This window comes from Coregonus lavaretus (assembly GCF_964263955.1).
Source record: "Coregonus lavaretus genome assembly, chromosome: 17".
In the NCBI taxonomy this organism is placed as follows: domain Eukaryota; kingdom Metazoa; phylum Chordata; class Actinopteri; order Salmoniformes; family Salmonidae; genus Coregonus; species Coregonus lavaretus.
The window spans coordinates 1,611,295-1,637,992 of NC_140004.1; the positions used below are offsets into that span (position 1 = coordinate 1,611,295).

At 43.4% G+C, this 26,698-nt stretch overlaps 2 protein-coding genes across 2 annotated transcripts in view; one reads left to right on the forward strand and one right to left on the reverse strand.

Annotated features, from left to right (window-relative positions):
* The window catches only part of LOC311144278 (phosphatidylinositol 4-kinase alpha-like), a 106,628-nt gene that overhangs the window by 33,464 nt on the left and 46,466 nt on the right, over nt 1–26,698 (reverse strand). Inside the window, exons 14-28 of the mRNA XM_084180291.1 lie at nt 18,921–19,053; nt 18,036–18,131; nt 17,624–17,807; nt 17,241–17,344; nt 16,947–17,118; nt 16,807–16,857; nt 9,221–9,466; nt 8,891–9,024; nt 6,892–6,974; nt 6,719–6,789; nt 6,373–6,497; nt 4,635–4,716; nt 4,387–4,470; nt 3,852–3,941; nt 1,475–1,594 (exon numbers count right to left, since the gene is read on the reverse strand). Of these exons, the coding sequence (XP_084036417.1) occupies nt 1,475–1,594; nt 3,852–3,941; nt 4,387–4,470; nt 4,635–4,716; nt 6,373–6,497; nt 6,719–6,789; nt 6,892–6,974; nt 8,891–9,024; nt 9,221–9,466; nt 16,807–16,857; nt 16,947–17,118; nt 17,241–17,344; nt 17,624–17,807; nt 18,036–18,131; nt 18,921–19,053 (1,775 nt within the window). The remainder of the gene's footprint in view (nt 1–1,474; nt 1,595–3,851; nt 3,942–4,386; nt 4,471–4,634; nt 4,717–6,372; nt 6,498–6,718; nt 6,790–6,891; nt 6,975–8,890; nt 9,025–9,220; nt 9,467–16,806; nt 16,858–16,946; nt 17,119–17,240; nt 17,345–17,623; nt 17,808–18,035; nt 18,132–18,920; nt 19,054–26,698) is intronic.
* serpind1 (serpin peptidase inhibitor, clade D (heparin cofactor), member 1) lies at nt 9,932–13,860 on the forward strand. Its single transcript, XM_084180917.1, has 7 exons — nt 9,932–10,035; nt 10,488–10,775; nt 10,999–11,642; nt 11,865–12,013; nt 12,237–12,361; nt 12,732–12,876; nt 13,069–13,860. The coding sequence occupies exons 2-7, from the start codon at nt 10,489–10,491 to the stop codon at nt 13,258–13,260; spliced, it is 1,542 nt and encodes a 513-aa protein (XP_084037043.1). The 5' UTR covers nt 9,932–10,035; nt 10,488; the 3' UTR covers nt 13,261–13,860.

Here is a 26,698-nt window from a genome sequence, read left to right on the forward strand (position 1 = left end):
AACGACAATATGGCAACATTGGGGGAATGTTAGTAAAGCATGGGAATCTTGACTCAAACCAAACCCAAAGATCATATTAACCTTTAACTTTCATATTCAAGAATAACTGGTTTTATGACACTGCGTTTTAAACTATCAGTCTAGTTACACTCATATCTCAGTTATTTGTGTTAAATTACAAAAAACTGGCTTTGGCCGTTGCAAAGATCACATTGTCTAACATGTTCAGTACATGTTATGAGTGTTAATCTGAACATAATATAAAGTTAAGCTACTGTTATCACTAAAACAGTTGATTGATTAATTGGATCATGTCTGTTTAGGTGCTTTCTTTTTCATTGGTCGTCTACTCCTAGCTATAATTTCATTGGTCATCTACTTCTAGCCCCGCACTTACCTTCAGCTGCTGTTGGACAGTCTCTGCAGTCTAACGTTTACAGACCAGCAGCAGCCAGCAGCATCATAACCAGCAGCAGCCACAGACAGGTGGGGGGGGGGGGGGGGGGGGGATGTGTGGAGGCGTCATGCAGCCAGTAGATGCCATGTTTATATTGGAAGAGGCAAAGCATTTAAGTAGCGACGCATTTAAGTTGATCATGTTGTGATGAAAGTTGTTTTCTGTTGGTTGTGGGCATACTTGTCCAACAAAAAATGTAGTATATATATTTTTTTAAACAATCCTTTATCTGAACTTCCCTGTTTCTGTTTTGCTCCACTTTTTGGTTTGCTTCCTGTCTAAGTTTGGTGTTGTTTTTTATTTTGTTTGCCTTTTCTTGGGCAAATTTAGTTGGCGATCACAGTGGGTGTCTTTTAGGTTCCAGTTGTTGTTGCACCCCACCTGTTTTGTTTTTGTTGTTGTTAGTGACTTTGTTAGTTCCCCTTTCTGTTTGAGCGACAATGTTTTTTTTTTTGCTGGGGAACGTAACCCCCCAGCCCCAAAAATCTGAGTTGGAGAATTTTGAATTTTTCAAACACCTGAAACATTTTTTTCCTGCAATCGAGAGCCATAATCATTCTGCTTAATTCTGTCAAAAAAAGTGTAATATTTTTTATATCTAAGCATACCTCTTGAGCTGTCTGTATCCTTCTGACTGGTGTTTCTTTTTTTAAAGAAACTAAATATGCTTCTCTGCTAAAATCTGGTAAAAGAATGAAAGGAATGTGAGTCTTATTCAGTACATTTAGTTATGGCTTGATTTTCTAAAGTCTACCAACCTTGCCAGCAGGCATGCCAGCTAAGATAGTTAGACAAGCTAGCTACTCTAACTTGATTGATAGCCTGAAATGGCTTCTTGGTAGCTAGTTATGAGGTTGGGAGATTGGGAACCGATCTGGGCTAGCTAAAGCCAACGTCATAAAATTGTTAAGTGTAGTATTACAGAGAAAAAACAAAAATGTTAACAGGACAAATCTGAGGGGGCACATGCCCCCTACGGGCATGACGCCTCTGTTGGTGTGTTTCTGTGTGTCTCACCCCCAGTGATGTGCTCTCTCTGTTGTAGCCAGCAAAGTCCAGTATGCTCTCAGTGGCCATAGCCAGGCCAGTGTGCTGGGAAAGACCTGATATCCAGTTTTGGTGCTTGTTCAGGTACTCCTGGAGATGGAATAGAATAGCTTTATTTTCCCCAGAGGGAATTTCAGTGGTGGCAAGTCGGATAAGATGTGAGTCAAGGTCCAACCAAAAAAATAAAAATTGTGATCATCATTGAAAAGGAGTAACGCTCGTTCACCATTAAAAAAACATTTTTTTATTTAAGCTGGAGCAGGTCTGATAAGATGTTAAAATATATAGTAAACAAACAGATATAAAGATACACACATATTGCACAGTGAATTTGCACAGTCCAGATGATAGAATATGCCTTTGTTTGCCTGTTGGAGAGTACTGTGTTATGGACATAAATTATTCCATAGAAGCATTCCAATGAGTAATATAATAATAATAATAATAATAATAATAATAATATATGCCATTTAGCAGACACTTTTATCCAAAGTAACTTACAGTCATGTGTGCATAAATTTTACATATACAGTGGGGGAAAAAAGTATTTAGTGAGCCACCAATTGTGCAAGTTCTCCCACTTAAAAAGATGAGAGAGGCCTGTAATTTTCATCATAGGTACACGTCAACTATGACAGACAAATTGAGAAAAAAAATTCCAGAAAATCACATTGTAGGATTTTTTATGAATTTATTTGCAAATTATGGTGGAAAATAAGTATTTGGTCACCTACAAACAAGCAAGATTTCTGGCTCTCACAGACCTGTAACTTCTTCTTTAAGAGGCTCCTCTGTCCTCCACTCGTTACCTGTATTAATGGCACCTGTTTGAACTTGTTATCAGTATAAAAGACACCTGTCCACAACCTCAAACAGTCACACTCCAAACTCCACTATGGCCAAGACCAAAGAGCTGTCAAAGGACACCAGAAACAAAATTGTAGACCTGCACCAGGCTGGGAAGACTGAATCTGCAATAGGCAAGCAGCTTGGTTTGAAGAAATCAACTGTGGGAGCAATTATTAGGAAATGGAAGACATGCAAGACCACTGATAATCTCCCTCGATCTGGGGCTCCACGCAAGATCTCACCCCGTGGGGTCAAAATGATCACAAGAATGGTGAGCAAAAATCCCAGAACCACACGGGGGGACCTAGTGAATGACCTGCAGAGAGCTGGGACCAAAGTAACAAAGCCTACCATCAGTAACACACTATGCCGCCAGGGACTAAAATCCTGCAGTGCCAGACGTGTCCCCCTGCTTAAGCAAGTACATGTCCAGGCCCGTCTGAAGTTTGCTAGAGTGCATTTGGATGATCCAGAAGAGGATTGGGAGAATGTCATATGGTCAGATGAAACCAAAATAGAACTTCTTGGTAAAAACTCAACTCGTCGTGTTTGGAGGACAAAGAATGCTGAGTTGCATCCAAAGAACACCATACCTACTGTGAAGCATGGGGGTGGAAACATCATGCTTTGGGGCTGTTTTTCTGCAAAGGGACCATGACGACTGATCCGTGTAAAGGAAAGAATGGGGCCATGTATCGTGAGATTTTGAGTGAAAACCTCCTTCCATCAGCAAGGGCATTGAAGATGAAACGTGGCTGGGTCTTTCAGCATGACAATGATCCCAAACACACCGCCCGGGCAACGAAGGAGTGAAGCATTTCAAGGTCCTGGAGTGGCCTAGCCAGTCTCCAGATCTCAACCCCATAGAAAATCTTTGGAGGGAGTTGAAAGTCTGTGTTGCCCAGCGACAGCCCCAAAACATCACTGCTCTAGAGGAGATCTGCATGGAGGAATGGGCCAAAATACCAGCAACAGTGTGTGAAAACCTTGTGAAGACTTACAGAAAACGTTTGACCTGTGTCATTGCCAACAAAGGGAAAATAAAAAAGGATTGGGAAACTTTTGTTATTGACCAAATACTTATTTTCCACCATAATTTGCAAATAAATTCATTAAAAATCCTACAATGTGATTTTCTGGAAAAATAATTCTCATTTTGTCTGACATAGTTGACGTGTACCTATGATGAAAATTACAGGCCTCTCATCTTTTTAAGTGGGAGAACTTGCACAATTGGTGGCTGACTAAATACTTTTTTTCCCCACTGTATGTAGTCCGGGTAATCGAACCCACCACCCTGGCGTTACAAGCGCCATGCTCTACCAACTGAGCTACAAAGAAGGTGGGAGTGAGCTCTAGGAGTGGGGAGCTGAAGACAGGAGGAATGAGTCCCAAATGGCACCCTATCCCTTATGAAGTGCACTACTTTTGGCCCTGGTCAACAGTAGTTCTCTTTATAGGGAATAGGGTCCAATTTGGGACAAAATCAAGGACTGACCTGTAGGTGGGACTTGGTGACAGAAGAAGCCCACTTCATGGCCTCCTTGAGGATCTCCCCACAGCGAGCTGCAAAGTCTTTCACTATGCTCTGAGAGAGAGAGAGAGAGAGATATGATGAAATGAATACATTGGAAACCTTAACTCTATCATTACTTGAGCTTTTTCCAAATCACACTAACTAAATAATGACAAACAGCAATTAGAACAATTAAGAATTAATGCCATCCGTCAATCAATCAGTTCATGTCTGTCAGAATACAGCTTCAGCTAAACAACTGTAGATCCCATGATTCCCAAGTGCAACCCCTCGCTTCAGACATTGCTAACGCCTCCGCCGAGTGGTGGTGGAGTGTAACAGCAGTGCAGGCGCTCCGGGGTTAACTTTCCCCTAGGTGTAGATCTAGGATCAGCTTCCCCTCCCCCAATCCTAACCTTAACCATTAGTGGGGGGAAATACATAACTGACCCCAGATCAGCGTCTAGGGGCAACTTCGCCCTATCCCAGTGCACCAGTGCAGGCTAGGCTGTCTTACCTCTCTGGCCTCGTAGGTGTCTGGGACAGTGATCCTGTGAGGGGTGTCTGGGATGTCATAGTACGGCTGGTCCTTATGGATGTCCTGAACAAACAGAGAACACAGGGCTTCAGAGGATGAGTCCAAAATGGCACCCTATTCCCTATATAGTGCACTATATAGGGAATAGGTTGCCTTTTGGGACGAAAACAGAAACTAATCGCTAGCCCCCTTCCCCAAGACATTGACCAGATCATGGCACTACTTACAGCACTGAGAGACAGAGAGAGAGTCTGTAGGATGTCCAACATGGTCTTCAACACGCGCCCACTCCACAGCAGGTGGGGGAATCTGAGAGAATGAACGATAATTGAATGCATTTAACAAGAGTGGGAATTGTAGACCTAAGACTATGTCCAGCAGCCATCCTACCCTATACCCCTTTACTGGCTCACTGAAACTAAGGAGGGTTGGGCCAGGCTGACACCTGGACGGGAGACCAGTGCCCCTATTCATAAAGCATCTCAGAGTATGAGTGATGATTTCTGATAATTTGTAAAATGTTTTATTAGAATGAATGGACTAGGAGGACCTGATTCTAGATCAACACTCCTACTCTGAGACACTATATGCACACAGGGTAAGACTTGTAGACTGGTATGGTTGAAAGAGGTATTTTTTTGGACATTGAAGCTAAAACTTAATTTGGCTCTTTACTCCAGCATTTTTGATTTGAGATCAAATGTTTTATATGAGGCGACAGTATAGAAGGTCACCTTGTATTTGTTTTAATGTTTAGAAATGAGAGTACCTTATGTACAGTTTAAGTCGGAAGTTTACATACACCTTAGCCAAATACATTTAAACTCTGTTTTTCACAATTCCTGACATTTAATCCTAGTAAAGATTCCCTATCTTAGGTCAGTTAGGATCACCACTTTATTTTAAGAATGTGAAATGTCAGAATAATAGTAGAGAGAATTATTTCTTTCAGTTTTTTTTTCTTTCATCACATTCCCAGTGGGTCAGAAGTTTACATACACTCAATTAGTATTTGATAGCATTGCCTTTAAATTGTTTAACTTGGGTCAAACGTTCCGGGTAGCCTTCCACAAGCTTTCCACAATAAGTTGGGTGAATTTTGGCCCATTCCTCCTGACAGAGCTGGTGTAACTGAGTCAGGTTTATAGGCCTCCTTGCTCGCACACGCTTTTTCAGTTCTGCCCACAAATGTTCTATAGGATTGAGGTCAGGGCTTTGTGATGGCCACTCCAATACCTTGACTTTGTTGTCCTTAAGCCATTTTGCCACAACTTTGGAAGTATGCTTGGGGTCATTGTCCATTTGGAAGACCCATTTGCAACCAAGCTTTAATTTCCTGACTGATGTCTTGAGATGTTGCTTCAATATATCCACATTATTTTTCTTCCTCATGATGCCATCTATTTTGCGAAGTGCACCAGTCCCTCCTGCAGCAACGCACCCCCACAGCATGATGCCGCTACCCCCGTGCTTCACGGTTGGGTTGGTGTTCTTCGGCTTGCAAGCATACCCCTTTTTCCTCCAAACATAACAATGGTCATTATGGCCAAACAGCAAAGAGGCACTGAGTTTGAAGGTAGGCCTTGAAATACATCCACAGGTACACCTCCAATTGACTCAAATTATGTCAATTAGCCTATCAGAAGCTTCTAAAGCCATGACATCATTTTCTGGAATGTTCCAAGCTGTTTAAAGGCACAGTCAACTTAGTGTATGTAAACTTCTGACCCACTGGAATTGTGATACAGTGAATTATAAGTGAAATAATCTGTCTGTAAACAATTGTTGGAAAAATTACTTTTGTCATGCACAAAGTAGATGTCCTAACCGACTTCCCTAAACTATAGTTTGTTAACAAGATATTTGTGGAGTGGTTGAAAAACGAGTTTTAATGACTCCAATCTAAGTGTATGTAAACTTCCGACTTCAACTGTATATGTAGGAAGTTAAGTGAGCCCTACTTACGTTTCAGCCAATCCAGAGAGGTATTTATCGGCCACTCGGCGGATCCTCTTGTGGGTGTGGTTAAAGTTGACCAATAAGAACTGGGCGTGACGTTCCAACTCCTCCTCGTGTTCTTTGGTCTTGGGCTGAGAGAGTTTTCAATCAATAAAAATGTAGTTTCTTTGAGATTCATTGGCACAAGCGTAGGTTTGTACCATTTGGTACCTGTTACCAATGGTGTTGAATTATTTGAGGTAAGTACCAGAAAGTATCAATTTCTTAGTAAATACCATGTAAATACCACTTTAAACAGGGAGGTAAAATAAAGCATAACCAAAGCAGCATGTGTGATTAAGAGCACGCCTACCTTCTCAGCCATCATTTGTAGGAAGACATTGAAGATTTTATCACCAACACAGATCACACACTGCATCATACCTGATGAGACGTTGAATCAGAAACAGAAAAAAAAAATACATAAATACAACCAATATACAACATTACAACGCAGTTCAAACGCAGATACAACGTTACGCCCACCAGATTTGTCCTTCTGGATGGCTTTGTCCTCAAAGTACCGGAACATCACCTGGAATATGTCTGCGTCGTTAGAACGCAACATCCTGAGACAGAACGAGAGAGAGAGCGAGAACAGTATGAGTCCCCTAATGTTGGGGAATATAAACCAGGAGTGCATAAATAGGTGCTGCTCCAACCTCAAGTGCTGTATGTATCAAGTGTCCCACAGTGGGAGTGCTGATCTAGGCTCAGGTCCTTGCTTTTCCATACAATCAATGCGTATAATGATCCAAAAGCCAAAACTGATCCCAAATCAGCACTCCTACTCTGAGACGCTTGATACATACAGTGGGGAAAAAAGTATTTAGTCAGCCACCAATTGTGCAAGCTCTCCCACTTAAAAAGATGAGAGGCCTGTCATTTTCATCATAGGTACACGTCAACTATGACAGACAAATTGAGAAGAAAAAAATCCCCAAAATCACATTGTAGGATTTTTTATGAATTTATTTGCAAATTATGGTGGAAAATAAGTATTTGGTCACCTACAAACAAGCAAGATTTCTGGCTCTCACAGACCTGTAACTTCTTCTTTAAGAGGCTCCTCTGTCCTCCACTCGATACCTGTATTAATGGCACCTGTTTGAACTTGTTATCAGTATAAAAGACACCTGTCCACAACCTCAAACAGTCACACTCCAAACTCCACTATGGCCAAGACCAAAGAGCTGTCAAAGGACACCAGAAACTAAATTGTAGACCTGCACCAGGCTGGGAAGACTGAATCTGCAATAGGTAAGCAGCTTGGTTTGAAGAAATCAACTGTGGGAGCAATTATTAGGAAATGGAAGACATACAAGACCACTGATAATCTCCCTCGATCTGGGGCTCCACGCAAGATCTCACCCCGTGGGGTCAAAATGATCACAAGAACGGTGAGCAAAAATCCCAGAACCACACGGGGGGACCTAGTGAATGACCTGCAGAGAGCTGGACCTAAGTAACAAAGCCTACCATCAGTAACACACTACGCCGCCAGGGACTCAAATCCTGCAGTGCCAGACGTGTCCCCCTGCTTAAGCCAGTACATGTCCAGGCCCGTCTGAAGTTTGCTAGAGTGCATTTGGATGATCCAGAAGAGGATTGGGAGAATGTCATATGGTCAGATGAAACCAAAATAGAACTTTTTGGTAAAAACTCAACTCGTCGTGTTTGGAGGACAAAGAATGCTGAGTTGCATCCAAAGAACACCATACCTACTGTGAAGCATGGGGGTGGAAACATCATGCTTTGGGGCTGTTTTTCTGCAAAGGGACCAGGACGACTGATCCGTGTAAAGGAAAGAATGAATGGGGCCATGTATCGTGAGATTTTGAGTGAAAACCTCCTTCCATCAGCAAGGGCATTGAAGATGAAACGTGGCTGGGTCTTTCAGCAAACACACCGCCCGGGCAACAAAGGAGTGGCTTCGTAAGAAGCATTTCAAGGTCCTGGAGTGGCCTAGCCAGTCTCCAGATCTCAACCCCATAGAAAATCTTTGGAGGGAGTTGAAAGTCCGTGTTGCCCAGCGACAGCCCCAAAACATCACTGCTCTAGAGGAGATCTGGATGGAGGAATGGGCCAAAATACCAGCAACAGTGTGTGAAAACCTTGTGAAGACTTACAGCAAACGTTTGACCTGTGTCATTGCCAACAAAGGGTATATAACAAAGTATTGAGAAACTTTTGTTATTGACCAAATACTTATTTTCCACCATAATTTGCAAATAAATTCATTAAAAATCCTACAATGTGATTTTCTGGAAAAAAAAATCTAAATTTGTCTGTCATAGTTGACGTGTACCTATGATGAAAATTACAGGCCTCTCTCATCTTTTTAAGTGGGAGAACTTGCACAATTGGTGGCTGACTAAATACTTTTTTTCCCCACTGTATGGGCCCTGGTCTGTATACAGACAGCATGTAGGTGGACATGGGTAATAGAGCAGCAGCAGGTATAGATATATAGGGGGTAGCTCACCTCATGTACTCCAGCCTGTAGACAGACAGTAGGTACGTCGACATGGCAAAGTCTAGTTTGTTGATGAGAGCAGATCCTTCAGGGGAGGGGTCCAACAGGTTGATGATGGTGGATCGCAGATCACTCAGCTCAGCCTGCACGACAGACAGACAGGTAGTAATACTTACAGGAAGAGGGACAACTAGGTACAGGATGGGGACAGATAGAGTTAGACTTGGACAAGTAGAGTTCCAATAAAGATACAGGTGGCATTATTTAGGTTAGGTGAATTGATCACCTGACTGTGTTGTTCTTTGTGTGTGTGTCTGTGTGTCTGTGTTTTGTGTGTACCGGTGTGACTGTGTCATTCTTCAGGGCAGAGTTGTACTGTAGTTCGGAGCGGAGTGGTTCACCGCTAGGGAAAGTCAGGAGAGGAGACTTGGTGGCGATCTCACACACTCCCTCATACCACTCCTCTGGCCATAGACCCGAGCCCTCCACGGCAAAGCCCATGACCACAGAGTACAGCCAGAAGTCCCTGAAAAGCTTTTGAAGGCGGGGCTTAGCCTCAATGATTGGCGGCATCCGTCTGGTCAGCTGTAAAGGGAGAGAAAGATTTTTAAAAAATTGTACACTTTATTCAGTCACCTGGAAACAGAGGGGGGGGGGGGACAGGAAAGTGGGAGCACAGTAGGAAGGGTGGATGCAAATATAATGTGACCATAGGCTTTGCACAACAGATGACAGAGGGAGAGACAGAGATTGAAAACCATCAAGGCTAGTGAATCTGGATTGCAATGGCATTCTAAAATCTAAAATAACAATGCATGGGCATGTCATAACCATAAAAAAAACTATTCCACAAAATAGCACATTTTTACAATATTGATGATGTAGCACTTAAAACTGTGTAACCAATAATAATCTAAACATGGCAGTGAAACAGTATTTGATGTCGGCTTCCATGTTATTGACATCAATTGGATAAATGGACAAACAAGTTTAAAAAAAGACAGATACAGTGGGGACTTTGTGCCCATTGTTGTTTGATCTGGGTTATTTGTTCAGGAAGAGGACATCAAAGTTCAGTTTGGTATTTCTGCTCTTTCTTCAGTGTTGCAAACAGACCAAACACACAAGTTCCAGCCACCACAGAGAAAGCACAGGTAAGCCATTTTAGTCCCCTACTGTCGTCAAACCTACCAAGATATTGACTATCGTTGTCGTGTTCATGCTTAAACTATTTATTAACTGAAAACTTCCTTTGAAATTGAGCAGAAAAGTTTGTGAGATTTGAACTGCTGAATAAAATTACCTATAGGAAAGGGTGTTAATAAAGTGTTAATTTAAGTCTAATAACAAGTTTGGATGTTCTTTGCTGTATGGAGAAACTGTTGTCTTCGGTATTCAGCCAAAAGAAGGCAAAGCATGTTGATATTGACCATGGCTATTTGTGCTTGATAAATGCCTTAGGTCAGTATTTCCCAAAATGGTGGGTCGTGGATGATTCCTGTTGTGTCGTGGCTTAAGACTCAGTCCTGACTAGAAACACTGGTGGCTTCTAGTCAGGTGGTTTGTTCTAGATTAATAAATGCCTTCTATGTCATGTCGGTGTAAGGATGTGGGTCGTCACGGTCATCGCTGTGTCCTGTCTCCTCGTCGGTACCTCTCTGGCCGGGGTCAAGGACCTGGGCTCTCACTTCAGCTTCTATGACCAGAGTCCGACCCCAAATACTAAGCCAGACCCACGAGGCCTTGGCCAGGGTGGAGCTCTGGACATGGAGAACATTCCTCTGGAGTTCCACAAAGAGAACACTGTGACCAACGATCTGCCCCTGGAAGGCTACGAGGACGAAGACTACATTGACTTTGACAAGATCCTGGCCGAAGGGGGGGATGACTACAGGTGGGTGATATACATTGTACTCATCCTCTAACAATGTCAAGTGATTTGAGCACTGGGAAGCTCTGTAGACATGCTCTGTAGACATCCATTGATTGAAGTGGCACAGTTGGCTGGAGCATGGTGCATGCTTGTGGGTTTGATTCCACAATTACAGAGTGTTGACTGTGTAAATCATTTTGGAATAAAAACTTCTGCTAGTTTCATAATATTTATATTATTACAGTGAAGGGGATACAATTGATGAGATCGCAACTCCCGCTCCAGATATCGACATCTTCGCTGAACCCTCAGACCCAAAGACACGGCGAGCCAGACTCCTACGCCTATTCCACGGCCGCTCGCGCCTCCAACGAATCAATTTGGTCAACGCCCACTTTGGTTTCAAACTCTACCGTAGCCTTCGGAACGAAGTCAATCAGACTGACAACATTCTGCTGGCGCCCGCCGGAATCTCCATCGCCATGGGAATGATGTCACTGGGAGCGGGGCCCAGAACACATGCGCAGCTTTACCGGACGCTGGGATTTGCCGAATTCGTCAACGCCAGCCATCACTACGACAACGTTACCGTACACAAGCTGTTCCGGAAGATTACGCACAGACTCTTCCGACGGAACTTCGGATACACATTGCGATCCGTTAATGACCTGTACGTGAAAAAAGAGGTGGCGGTGGAACCAAGTTTCCGGGCAAATACCAAGGCATACTATTTTGCGGAGCCCCAGTCGGTGGACTTCGGGGACAAGGCGTTTCTGGACAAGGCCAACTGGCGCATCTCGAAGCTGACCAAAGGACTGATCAAAGAACCACTGAAGAGTGTGGACCCCAATATGGTGCTGATGCTACTCAACTACCTCTATTTTAAAGGTATGTACAACATCAGAGAAATAAGCCTCAACTATGCCATTTCTATGGACCAAGGTTCAAGTATCTTTCTGTCTAGCCTCAGATTAGATTTTAAAGTTGATATATTATGGGCTATATTACATTTCCATTACATTTTAACGACCAGCTTCAAATCCTCTCTTTGTAAACCAGTTGAGAAACAACTTCTTGACACAAGCCAGTCGATCTCACCCACACAAACAGGTACATGGCAGCAGAAATTCCCAAAGGAGATGACTCACTACCGGAACTTCCGTGTGAATGAGAAGACAAATGTTCGAGTGCCAATGATGCAGAACAAAGGGAACTACCTGGCGGCTGCAGACCACGAACTACAGTGTGACATCTTACAGGTGGGTGGTAGACATTTAGTTGGGGGAAGTGGGTTAGAAAATAAAGAAGATTTAGTGCACTGCGATATAGGCCTACGGTATGCTTCCAAGTCAGATGATGCCCCTAAAGGATCAAAAGTTGCTGTGAAACAATGTTCTAGCCTTTCCAATGTAAAGACATTTGAAAACTGGAAAAGCACTATTGTAGTCTACATGAATCAAACCATGATTATTGCTATTCTAGCTACCATACGCCGGGAACATCAGCATGCTCATCGCCCTGCCCAGGAAGATCTCTGGCATGAGGAACCTGGAGCAAGAGATCTCCCCCACTGTGGTCAACAAGTGGCTAAGTAACATGACCAACAGGTGAGACCATATTATGACCACACCTGGTCACACCTGAACTACAGTTCAGAACATAATGACCACACCTGGTCACACCTGTCCAAAAGGTAAGAAAACATGATTGACGGACAGGCAGACTTGATAAAAGACATGAGCACACATGACCATACAAGACAATAGGTGACCACTCCTGACAATACTTGACCGGCAAGTGAGCAGACCTGGCCCCCAGGTAAGAACAACTGACTACACAAGGTGAACAGGAAAGAACACAGGTAAGATTACCACTAGGTTAGAGTATAGGGCCAAAACATAACTAACAAATGATCGGAGTTATGGGATAAGAGATATGGGTCTAAAATATTATATTCTGTATTGGTTTCTCCCACAGGACGCGTGAGGTTGTGTTTCCCAAGTTTAAGCTGGAGCAGAGTTATGACCTGATAGACAACCTGAAGGAGATGGGCCTCACAGACCTGTTTGAGGAGAAGGGCGACTTCACTGGGATGACTTCCGAGAAGATCACTATTAACTGGGTAAATCTACCTTCTAGAGTAGAGTCCCACCTGACAAGTGCCACCATTTTCACTTTAATTTACTCTATGCTAATAACATCAATACACCATCAAAGTCAAATAAGTTTTGGCTATCTAATAATGTTTAAATATGACTGGGTCAAGACAAGGTTCTGAACTATGTTCTCTTTCTTTTTCTCCCCTCCCCACCAGTTGAAGCACCAGGGGACGATCACCGTGAACGAGGAGGGGACAGAGGCTGCGGCTCTGACCCAAGTGGGCTTCATGCCCCTCTCCTCCCAGATCCGCTTCATCATCGACCGTCCCTTCCTCTTCCTCATCTACGAGCACCGCACAGACTGCCTTGTGTTCATGGGCCGCGTGGTCGACCCCTCACAGAGCTAAAAGCTTGGTAACGCTGTATCTTATAGGGATAGTTCACCCAAATTATACATTTACATATTGGTTTCTTTACCCTGTAAGCAGTCTATGGACAGAAATCCACGTTTTGGTTTTGTTTACCTGGCCACTAATTAATGTCCTTTTCCAGCAAGCATCTACCCAAAGTAGGAAGCCATTTCAAGAATATTTGCCTTTTAACCAATCCTGCTGATCCTACAATGGGACTCCTAACCGGTGTCTGAGGGAGAGGTCAGTTAGGAGTGTTTGTTATTTGCTGTCTGTTAATGTTCCATCTCTCCCTATATTTACAGTGGAGGCTGTTCGACTAGAAACTCTGATAATTTATCGCCGTGACCACATTGATGCAATGTTGTGACTGCTTTGGCTAATCAAGAAACATTTTAGAGAAAATAAATTAGTCCATTTGACCATGACTTAAAAAGATTGGACATTTTGTAACATTTTTTTGTTTAGATGTTCTGAAGTGTATGTGAAGTTCTGTCTAGAAGGTTAGCTAAAATGATATGCAAAACCATTAAGAGACGTTTGAAAATAATTTTGTGTTGTATGACATACATTAAAGGGGCTTTACAAGTTAAAATACCAGCGCAAAACATGTTTTCTGTGTGTGTGTGTGTGTGTGTGTGTGTGTGTGTGTGTGTGTGTGTGTGTGTCACGTTGTGTTTGTGTCTGTGTCTGTTTGTGGACCACTCAACAACAACAAAAAATCTGCAATATAAAAAACTAATCTAAATCAAGATACAGAAATCTTACAAATACAGTCAGCTTTCCAATAAATGGGGGGGCACACTGCCTGCCCTGCCCTCCAGGATATCTACAGCACCCGGTGTTACAATAAGGCCACGAAGATCATCAAGGACCACATCTAAGGCTGTTGAGGTAACAGTATTAGCATTTTTTACATTTTAGTCATTTAGCAGATGCTTTTATCCAGAGCGACTTACAGTTAGTGAGTGCATACATTTTCATACTGGCCCCCCGTGGGAAACAAACCCACAACCCTGGCGCTGCAAGCGCCATGCTCTACCAACTGAGATACAGGGGACTCACCACACCGACAGTGACTGTTGAGTCATGGTAATCTCCTCTTATGCACTCTGGACATGTTTTTGGTAGTATCCAACTTGTTAAAGACCATCAGGTCCTAATGGCCTGGTACTCGATAGTTCCTCTAACCACTCTGACATACAGTACCAGTCAAAAGTTTAGACATGCCTACTCATTTAAGGGTTTTTCTTTATTTTTCTAATAGTGAAAACATCAAAACTATGAAATAACACATATGGAATCATGTAGTAACCAAAAAAGTGTTAAACAAATCAAAATATATTTTATATTTGAGATTCTTCAAATAGCCACCCTTTGCCTTGATGACAGCTTTGCACACTCTTGGCATTCTCTCAACCAGCTTAATGAGGAATGCTTTTCCAACAGTCTTGAAGGAGTTCCCACATATGCTGAGCACTTGTTGGCTGCTTTTCCTTCACTCTGCTGTCCAACTCATCCCAAACCATCTCAATTGGGTTGAGGTCGGGGGATTGTGGAGGCCAGGTCATCTGATGCAGCACTCCATCACTCTCCTTCTTGGTCAAATAGCCCTTACACAGCCTGGAGGTGTGTTGGGTCATTGTCCTGTTGAAAAACAAATGATAGTCCCACGAAGCGCAAACCAGATGGGATGGCGTATTGCTGCAGAATTCTGTGGTAGCCATGCTGGTTAAGTGTGCCTTGAAATCAAAATAGGTGTCACCAGCAAAGCACCCCCACACCATCACACCTCCTCCTACATGCTTCACGGTGGGATCCACACATGCAGAGATCATCCGTTGACCTACTCTGCGTCTCACAAAGACACTGTGGTTGGAACCAGAAATCTCAAATTTGGACTCATCAGACCAAAGGACAGATTTCCACCGGTCTAATGTCCATTGCTCGTGTTTCTTGGCACAAGCAAGTCTCTTCTTATTATTGGTGTCCTTTAGTAGTGGTTTCTTTGCAGCAATTCGACCACGAAGGCCTGATTCACGCAGTCTCCTCTGAACAGCTGATGTTGAGATGTGTCTGTTACTTGAACTCTGTGAAGCATTTACTTGGGTTGCAATCTGAGGTGCAGTTAACTCTAATGAACGTATCCTCTGCAGCAGAGGTAACTCTGGGTCTTCCTTTCCTGTGACAGTCCTCATGACAGCCAGTTCCATCATAGCGCTTGATGGTTTTGCTACCATGCAAATAACCATTTCACTGTACCGTTTACACCTTCTGTAGAGACCCATCCACTTAGCAAGATGTGGCTGGGGGTTATAGCATTTCTTTCACATGACCCATCAATTTAGTGTGTCTGGGTAAGCATCATCTAATATTTATAAAATATTTGTATCTGGACACTTTCTGTTTTTGATATTGCTACTATGCAAATATGCAAGTAACCATTTCACTGTACCATTTACACCTTCTGTATCTTGTGCATGTGACAAATCAACTTTTTATTTTGTGTTTACCAGAAATGGTAATGTGAAGAACAACATGACCTGCACCAAAGTCAGATATAGCCCAAAGACTAGATAAAGTGTATTTCTACCTGGAGTTTTTCCTTATTGTAGGCTACTACTTTTAGTCTTAATCTTTGATTGTTTACTACACCACTCACTCTGTTTAGCACATGGCCTCACATGTGAATCCTAAAGAGATGGGAATGGGTGTAGACAAAGAAGAGCTCTCCAGTAGTAAGTTTATCAACTTTCAAAGCAGAATTACTTTCCAATTGTTCCTCAACTGCAGTTTATGATATACCATTGTCTAGCTCTGAGTCTCTACTTTTATCCAATGTAAAAAAAACACCATTTCAAATGTTGCTACATAAGACCAAATCGAGGCATTGAGTCACATGTTAAATTCAGGCTGTAACACAACAAAATGTGGAAAAAGTCAAGGTGTGTAATTACTTTCTGACATTGTTCGTTCTAATATTTCTAATTTCCTTTCTTTGGATTTTTTGGATTTGGGTATATTGTTTTGTATTGTTAAATATTACTGCACTGTTGGAGCTAGGAACATAATCATTTCGCTACACCCGCGATAACATCTTCTAAATATGTGTACGTGACCAATAACATTTTATTTTATTTGATAAAGGGTGAAAACTAAAAGTATTGCTAACACCAGCATCTCTATATCCTTGACTGTGTAGTCACTTGGGTCACGCCTCAGCCAGGCTTGAAAACAAAAGCTCCAAGATAAAAACCCAGTGACATATTTTGCAAGTAGAGTAAATATTTGTTGGCAGAGTTAAACTAACTAGATAGAGCTCAGATCTATTCGGGTTGGTATGTGATACCATCAGATCCATCACACACACACACACACACACACACACACACACGTCCTTTCCTTTTAAGTGCTTTAGTTCAGCTACTCACACAATTTTGATGCCTATCTGACTACCAATGAGTGATTGGAGTGCCAATGGTTCAAGTCAGGAAATCAGGTAAAATGGGAAGACACTTTGAACAGACAGCATAAGGTACTTACCACAGCGATGACTGGGATAAGGACCCCAAGGTTGCCTGCACTGCTGGATGCCTAGAGGAGGGAGCAGGGAAAGTCACTCTAAGACACTGTTGTTATTAGTGCACATGCGTGTATGTCTGGGTGCATGGGCGTCCGTGTACCTTCAACGCAGGGCCCTTGTCTGAGGCCCTCTCGCTGGCTCTCTTGCCCTCCAGTCCCAGCTGGACAAACAGCTCCAGCAGATTGACCATTAGCTCATCGATAAGTAGCTCCCCCTGTTGGAGGTTGACCGCGATATTGGCCAGAGCATTGATCACAGCCAGGGAGCAGTGTCTGCAGTATACACAAACACCGCACACACAACTTTGTCATTTCAATACTTCATGAAAGATAACATCATATGTAGCCCTTTTGACACCCATGATGGTATTTGTAGTCCTGGAGGAAAACCCCACCTGTATCCATGGTCTCTGTAGTCCTTAGTGGCGGAGTACACCACTGAGCTGGCTTTCACACTGATCTGCTGGAACAGGTTCCAAACTTCCTGGTAGATGTATTGCTGAGGAGAGAGAGAGAGGCACAGAGAGAGGGGGAAGGTGAATTTAGATCTTCCTCAAATCATATCAAATCAAATGTTATTCGTCACATACACATATTTAGCAGATGTTATTGCAGGTGAAGTGAAATGCTTGGGGTCAGACATAACGAAAAATGCATTTCAGACAAAAATACTTTACAATTTCAATACAATTTACAATATATTTTATAGAAAATGGGGTGAATTCACTGAGGGGGGAATACGTTTGCGTGTGAGTGTGTGCGTGCGTGGACAACTCACATTGCCTGTGATGACCATGCAGCCCAGTTGGTCTATGATGAGCACATCGAGCTGGGAGGGCGGCTGGCAGAACTTCTGCTGCAGGATCTGCAGGATGGGCTCCATGACTCGGGGAGTGTCCCTCAGAGCCACCGCGATGTGACCCAGTGCCCTGATGGTGTGGTCCGGGATCAGGTGGGCCTCTCTGGGAGAAAGAGAAAGACACCAGATTGATCAGAGTGGATGTCAATCATTCATGGGTAGTGTTATCATTAGTAAAAGGGGGCAAGAGAGACACTGGATTGGTTAGAGTGGCTGTCAATCATGGGTAGTAGAGGTATCACTAGTAAAAGGGGCAATAAGGGGTCTCGTCATCATACCCCCATCATTATCATCATCATGTTAAAATAGAAAACACACAAATGTGTCTTACTTGTCATTCTCCTGGGAGATGTAGAGACGGTTGGACAGGCTGGCCAGGAAAGCCTCTACAATGACTGGGTCCATAGTCAACCCTGCCTTCAAACACCTGAGATAGAGAGGGAGTTAGGTTGTTAACGCTATTAGTCTTCGACGGAAGGGTGCCTGGCCTCCCAGATGTATGTGGGCACTACAGGGTCAAGTTTCCCCTAGATACAAGATCAGTGTCTAGGGGCAACTTCACCCTACGCCTATGTGGTGTTAGCTTCTGAACAAACAGAGTAAAAACTCAAACGGATGACTAGGAAAAGCTCAAACCAAGTTTATTCACCCACTGGGTCAAACAGCTGCAAAGACAAAGACATGTTTACACAAGCACATATATTTATACCCTACTACTAGGCGGAGTCAACTCCTTGCACATCTAGACAGCCAATACATCTCTGTTGCTAGGCAGGAACTTAATTGGTTCCTCTCACTGGTGTAGTCATGGCCCTGCCTCAAGCTAGAACCTTCGTGGGGGCGTGGAAATATGTGTGTGAGGGATAGGACTGTTCCTTCTCACTTCATCTGACCTGACCTCGGGCCGAATTCCTCTCTCCTCCCTAATCCACAGCTGTCCTACCTTATCAGTGACTGAAACCAGATTGTTGCCCTTTGCCTCCCTCCTTAGGAGACATGAGATTTAACAATACCATATTTTGACAGAATGTAAACTTTCTCACTCAGTAACTTTCCATACACCTAGTTCTTATCCACCCTCCATTGACCCCAACATGTACATTCCTTATACATGTAAAGTAATTAATAAGTTCTAGTATGGTAACATGAATGAGTATATTTTAAGCTAGAATCACACAGTGGGTAAGATGTTTGAGTGCACCGTGTGTGTGTATACCTGCAGATGTTGTTGATGGAGATGTCCCGGAGCTGTTCATACATGGATGGCTGGTCCTTCCTGTGAGACAGGATGTTGAAGGTGGACTGAGAATGCTCATTGGTCACGTTGATCCTGATCTCTGCCGCCGCCGCTTTGAGATAGAGAGAGAGACAGAGAGAGACAGAGAGAGACACAGAGAGAGAGAGAGAGAGAGAGAGAGAGAGAGAGAGAGAGAGAGAGAGAGAGAGAGAGAGAGGTCGTGAGCAGATGAGCTCCTGAATTTATAGTTTGATAAACTTGGATTTTTCCACAAGGACATATACAGGATACTACCCTCCACAACATAACCTTCACTCCAAATCAAAACTCCAAACCTACAACCTTATTTTGGTCAAAATTACCTGGAAAGATTCCTACTACCAAAGATTCTAATTCACAAGGGCTATACAGCAAATGCTCTGGCAAACCAACGACCAGCAAAAGAAGCACAACAGAAACCTGAAAATACCATCCAACCTGGAAATAAGTGAGTAATATTTAGTCTGAAACTACTTTTAAAGCCAAGAAGAAAAATACATTACAATAATTAATTAAATTTTATTAATTAAAGGACTGAATGCTATGTTAAGGCTACCAAGCTTACTAGGACAGAACATTATTATTATTATTAACAGATCTGGCTGCAACTTCAATTAGCACTGAGGTGTGAAGTGAGGTTTCAAAGCCCTTGAGCCCAACAATGGCAGGATAGTTTCACAGCCTCCCCCACCCAAATGCAGAGGCCTTTGAAGCCTCCTCCCTGTAATTACAATACAGTACCCCCTGGATGTAAAATATTTGAAGGCACGGAAAGAGTACAAAGAGAAGCTCCTCGTGGACAAGCCAGAGACACTTTTTGCTGACTGCTGCAAAAATGGGAACGTAATCAACTTAATCTTCCACACAGACCATCCCCTGGCATGGCGCAGTGCTATGAGGAGGGGGGGTCAGTCGCTAAGTCAGCCAATGTCAACTGTACAAGTCTGGAACAGTATTGGTACAGGACAACCCAAAAAAGTTTCAGCTGTACAGAAAGACTAATGTGAAGGTCAAATTACAGAGGAGGAACTTTTTGATGCAATTAAAGCCTTTAAGTCCGGGAAAACTCTAGGGCTGGATGGCATACCAGTGGAGGTATCATTTACATTTAAGTCATTTAGCAGACGCTCTTATCCAGAGCGACTTACATACCAAACTTTTTTTTTTATATACTCAGAGGACCGTTATTAGCATGTTTTAATCACTCCTATGTACACTACCAGTCAAAAGGTTGGACACACCTACTCATTTAAGGGTTTTTCTTTATTTTTACAGGTGTGTCTTCTTAAAAGTTAATTTGTGGAATTTATTTCCTTCTTAATTGGTTTGAGCCAATCAGTTGTGTTGTGACAAGGTAGGGGGGTATACAAAATATAGCCCTATTTTGAAAAAAGACCAAGTCCATCATTACTTTAAGACATGAAGGTCAGTCAATACAGAACATTTCAAGTGCTTTTAAAGTTTATTTAAGTGCAGTCGCAAAAACCATCAAGCGCTATGATGAAACTGGCTCTCATGAGGACCGCCACAGGAAAGGAAGACCCAGAGTTACTTCTGCTGCAGAGGATAAGTTCATTAGATTTACCAGCCTCAGAAATTGCAGTCCAAATAAATGCTTCACAGAGTTCAAGATACATCTCAACATCAACTGTTAAGAGGGGACTGTGTGAATCATGGTCGAATTGCTGCAAAGAAACCACTACTAAAGGACACCAATAATAAGAAGAGACCTACTTGGGCCAAAAAACACGAGCAATGGACATTAGACCGGTGGAAATCCAAATTGGAAATTTTTGGTTCAAACCGCCGTGTCTTTGTGAGACGCGGTGTTGGTGAACGGATGATCTCTGCATGTGTATTTCCCACCATAAAGCATGGAGGAGGAGGTGTTATGGTGTGGGGGTGCTTTTCTGGTGACAATGTCGGTGATTTATTTAGAATTCAAGGCACGCTTAACCAGCATGGCTACCACAGCATTCTGCATCGATACACCATCCCATCTGGTTTGGGCTTAGTGGGACTATCATTTGTTTTTCAACAGGACAATGACCCATTACACCTCCAGGCTGTGTAAGGGCTATTTTACCAAGTAGGAGAGCGATGGAGTGCTGCATCAGATGACCTGGCCTCCACAATCCCCCGACCTCAACCCAATTGAGATGGTTTGAGATGAGTCGGATGGCAGAGTGAAGGAAAAGCAGCCAACAAGTGCTCAGTATATGTGGGAACTCCTTCAAGACTGTTGGAAAAGCATTCCAGGTGAAGCTGGTTGAGAGAATGCCAAGAGTGTGCAAAGCTGTCATCAAGGCAAAGGGTGGCTACTTTGAAGAATCTCAAATATAAAATATATTTTGATTTGTTTAACACGTTTTTGGTTACTACATGATTCCATATGTGTTATTTCATAGTTTTGATGTCTTCACTACAATGTAGAAATAAAGAAAAACACATGAATGAGTTGGTGTTCTAAAACTTTTGACCGGTAGTGTATATATATATATATCTATTTACAAAAAATATATATGGGGGATTGGAAATGAGGCAGACAATTACATTGATGGAAGCAACAATCTATCAGCAATATTAAAGCTGATCTACCCCCCCAACAAACAAAAAAATTCAGCTGGACTTTCACAGAATCAAAGAGGGAGCACAGCAGGAGAAGCTCTCTCTTGAGAAAGACTCCCCTACCCCGTGAGAGTCAAACCAGACCTCTTCATTAAACAACCCCACAGACGAGCAACCCCAAGTAGAAAGTCAACCTCCCAGCACAGAGCACTACTCCCTCACTGAAGTGAAGGATAAATTCACCCAGCTGGAGGTAAGGCAGGTGGAGCTGGAACAGCAGGTGAACACATGCCAGTCAGCACACATAATAGTCCAGCACAACAACACCCCCTCAACCAGACCCGGAGAGCTGGAGGTAGAGAGAAACATGTCTGCACTCTGGACTGTGGTGAGACAAATTCAACAAGAGAAAGGACCGAGTTTAGGAAACCCTGCCCTAGAGCACACAAAACACTATACATACCTCAGCCTAAACATCAGCGCCACAGTTAACTTCCACAAAGCTGTGAACGATCTGAGAGACAAGGCAAGAAGGGCCTTCTATGCCATCAAAAGGCACTATTTGACACAGAGGTAAAATACCTGCTATATGCTGATGATTTGGTTATTCTATCACCAACCAAAGAAGGTCTTCAACAGAACCTTAACATTCTCGAGTAATATTGCCATAATTGGGCCCTGGCAGTAAATTTCAAAAAAACTAAAATCATGATTTTCCTGAAAAACCCCAGATGTCAGAAACACAAATATAAATGTACCTTGAACAACACCATTTTTGGCAAGCAAATAACTGCCGGTCTCACGGTAATTGACTGTTAATTAAAATAAACAAATTTAGAAGAACAGCGCCGGGAAGATGGCTGCCGTTTTACAGCCCTCTAACCAATTGTACTATTATGTGTGTTTTTCCGCGTTATTTGTAATTTATTTTGTACATAATGTTTCTGCCATCGTCTCTTATAACCAAAAAGAGCTTCTGGATATCAGGACAGCGATTACTCACCTCGCATTGGACGAAGATTTTTTCTTCAACGAGGCGGTCGCGAAGGATATCCTACAGACACCCGACAAGGCCCAGATCCCCGTCATTCGCGTGAGGAAGAGACGGAGATATCGCGGACGCAGATCCGGGTGCCTTGTAAGGATCCGACGGCGAGCGAGTAAACTGCCTCTCCCATCAATCCTACTAGCCAACGTTCAATCTTTTGAGAATAAAATGGACGAGTTAAGATTACGGTTATCCTACCAACGGGACATTAAAAACTGTAATATCTTATGTTTCACGGAGTCGTGGCTGAACGACAACAATGATAACATTCAGCTAGCAGGCTATACTCTACATCGGCAGGACAGAACGTCTGACTCTGGTAAGACAAGGGGCGGCGGTCTGTGTATATTTGTAAACAACAGCTGGTGCACAAAATCAAATACTAAGGAAGTCTCGAGGTTTTGCTCGCCTGAGGTAGAGTATCTTATGATAAGCTGTAGACCACACTATTTACCAAGAGAGTTTTCATCTATATTTTTCATAGCTGTCTATTTACCACCACAAACCAATGCTGGCATTAAGATTGCTCTGAATGAGTTGTACAAGGCCATTAATCAACAGGAAAACGCTCATCCAGATGCAGCGCTCCTAGTGGCCGGGGACTTTAATGCAGGGAAACTTAAATCCGTTCTACCTAATTTCTACCAGCATGTTAAATGTGCAACCAGAGGGAAAAAAACTCTAGACCACCTTTACTCCACACACAGAGACGCATACAAAGCTCTCCCTCGCCCTCCATTTGGCAAATCTGACCATAACTCTATCCTCCTGATTCCTGCTTATAAGCAAAAACTGAAGCAGGAAGCACCAGTGATTCGGTTAATAAAAAAGTGGTCAGATGACGCAGATGCTAAGCTACAGGACTGTTTTGCTAGCACAGACTGGAACATGTTCCGGGATTCTTCAGACAGCATTGAGGAGTACACCACATCAGTCACTGGCTTCATCAATAAGTGCATCGATGATGTCGTCCCCACAGTGACCGTACGTACATACCCCAACCAGAAGCCATGGATTACAGGAAACATCCGCACTGAGCTAAAGGGTAGAGCTGCCGCTTTCAAGGAACGGGACTCTAACCCGGACGCTTATAAGAAATCCCGCTATGACCTCCGACGAACCATCAAACAGGCAAAGAGTCAATACAGGTCTAAGATTGAATCATACTACACTGGCTCTGATGCTCGTCGGATGTGGCAGGGCTTGAAAACTATTACAGACTACAAAGGGAAGCACAGCCGCGAGCTGCCCAGTGACACAAGCCTACCAGACGAGCTAAACCACTTCTATGCTCGCTTCGAGGCAAGCAACACTGAAGCATGCATGAGAGCACCAGCTGTTCCGGATGACTATGTGATCACGCTCTCCGTAGCCGATGTGAGTAAGACTTTTAAGCAGGTCAACATTCACAAGGCCGCAGGGCCAGACGGATTACCAGGACGTGTACTCCGAGCATGTGCTGACCAACTGGCAATTGTCTTCACTGACATTTTCAACATGTCCCTGACTGAGTCTGTAATACCAACATGTTTCAAGCAGACCACCATAGTCCCCGTGCCCAAGAACTCTAAGATAACCTGCCTAAATGACTACCGACCCGTAGCACTGACGTCTGTAGCCATGAAGTGCTTTGAAAGACTGGTCATGGCTCACATCAACAGCATAATCCCAGAAACCCTAGACCCACTCCAATTTGCATACCGCCCCAACAGATCCATAGATGATGCAATCTCTATCGCACTCCACACTGCCCTTTCCCACCTGGACAAGAGGAACACCTACGTGAGAATGCTATTCATTGACTACAGCTCAGCATTCAACACCATAGTGCCCTCTAAGCTCTAAGCTAAGGATCCTGGGACTAAACACCTCCCTCTGCAACTGGATCCTGGACTTCCTGACGGGCCGCCCCCAGGTGGTAAGGGTAGGTAACAACACATCTGCCACACTGATCCTCAACACGGGGGCCCCTCAGGGGTGCGTGCTCAGTCCCCTCCTGTACTCTCTGTTCACCCATGACTGCATGGCCAGGCACGACTCCAACACCATCATTAAGTTTGCCGACGACACAACAGTGGTAGGCCTGATCACCGACAACGATGAGACAGCCTATAGGGAGGAGGTCAGAGATCTGGCCGTGTGGTGCCAGGACAACAACCTCTCCCTCAACGTGACCAAGACAAAGGAGATGATTGTGGACTACAGGAAAAAAAAGAGGACTGAGCACGCCCCCATTCTCATCGACGGGGCTGTAGTGGAACAGGTTGAGAGCTTCAAGTTCCTTGGTGTCCACATCACCAACGAACTATCATGGTCCAAACACACCAAGACAGTCGTGAAGAGGGCACGACAAAGCCTATTCCCCCTCAGGAGACTAAAAAGATTTGGCATGGGTCCTCAGATCCTCAAATAATTCTACAGCTGCACCATCGAGAGCATCCTGACTGGTTGCATCACCGCCTGGTATGGCAACTGCTTGGCCTCTGACCGCAAGGCACTACAGAGGGTAGTGTGTACGGCCCAGTACATCACTGGGGCAAAGCTCCCTGCCATCCAGGACCTCTATACCAGGCGGTGTCAGAGGAAGGCCCTCAAAATTGTCAAAGACTCCAGCCACCCTAGTCATAGACTGTTCTCTCTGCTACCGCACGGCAAGCGGTACCGGAGTGCCAAGTCTAGGTCCAAAAGACTTCTCAACAGCTTCTACCCCCAAGCCATAAGACTCCTGAACAGCTAATCATGGCTACCCGGACTATTTGCACTGCCCCCCCACCCCATCCTTTTTACGCTGCTGCTACTCTGTTAAGTATTTATGCATAGTCACTTTAACTCTACCCACATGTACATATTACCTCAACTACCTCAACTAGCCGGTGCCCCCGCACATTGACTCTGCAACGGTACCCCCGCACATTGACTCTGCAACGGTACCCCCCTGTATATATAGCCTCCCTACTGTCACTTTATTTTACTGTATATATAGCCTCCCTACTGTCACTTTATTTTACTTCTGCTCTTTTTTTCTCAACACTTTTTTTGTTGTTGTTTTATTCTTACTTTTTTTGTTTAAAATAAATGCACTGTTGGTTAAGGGCTGTAAGTAAGCATTTCACTGTAATGTCTGCACCTGTTGTATTCGGCGCATGTGACCAATAAAATTTGATTTGATTTGATTTGATTTGATTTAGCATCTCCTGGCTTCCACGTATAGCCTACCATCCACTGATGCAGACCTTGGAACATCTACATTTCTACAAATCGAATAAATCCATGTAATATAGCCTACACCATCACAATAAATACATTATTAATTTTAGACAGGTCTAAAGAAACATGATATGAAGAAAATGTAGTCAATTTCAAAATAACAGAATAGCATACTCTGAGTTGTCCTTATGTTAGGCCCTGATCTGGCTATGCCATATGGCTGTGGGCTACACTAGTTAATTTAGCAGACAAGATTTGCTTAGAATTCTGTGGCATTATTTTATAGTATGTTGAACACAATTGAACATAGCTAAATAAAACAGAATGGATATTTCCTCCAAACGATTTGAGGGAGAGTGCACATGCGGCTATTATGTGTTGAGCGGTTAACAAATTAACAGGTACTCCTACATGCTTAATTTAGAGTTATTTATGTAATTGTAGTTGTGATACAAACGTTGGGCTATATATATATATTTTTTTAATACATTCTAAGGCTGCATGATGTGACTAATGATGATTTGAAAAAAGTTGCATGAAAGGCATGAGCTCTTCTTTGTTTTTTGTGCAGGCTGTACACACTTCATCAGTCTCTCATTCACAATTTGACAAGCACTTGATAATGCCTTGAATTTCCCGCCGGCATCCCCTTTGTGTGGCTGTAATGTCCCCTAAAAAAATCCATGCCTTTTGCGGCCAGTGGCCGTTGTGCCCTTGGGCTGAACATAACAATTATAATTCCCTTCTCCCGGCTGCATGCTCGAAGCACCTCTCACTCACATGGCTCTCCGTCACGTGATCGGGTCTTTCTCACAGGCTACAAGTGAAGACAGACACATCTGTCCACATTTACTTTTCGTCAGCCAACAAGATGAGTAGGCCTAAAGAACAGCAA

Bases quoted from the DNA above. Each gene is read 5' to 3' on its own strand.
- serpind1 (XM_084180917.1), top strand. From the start codon at position 10,489: ATGTGGGTCGTCACGGTCATCGCTGTGTCCTGTCTCCTCGTCGGTACC. The intron at 11,643-11,864 runs GTATGTACAACA...CCACACAAACAG, and splicing joins CAACTACCTCTATTTTAAAG to GTACATGGCAGCAGAAATTC. The intron at 12,362-12,731 runs GTGAGACCATAT...TTTCTCCCACAG, and splicing joins CTAAGTAACATGACCAACAG to GACGCGTGAGGTTGTGTTTC.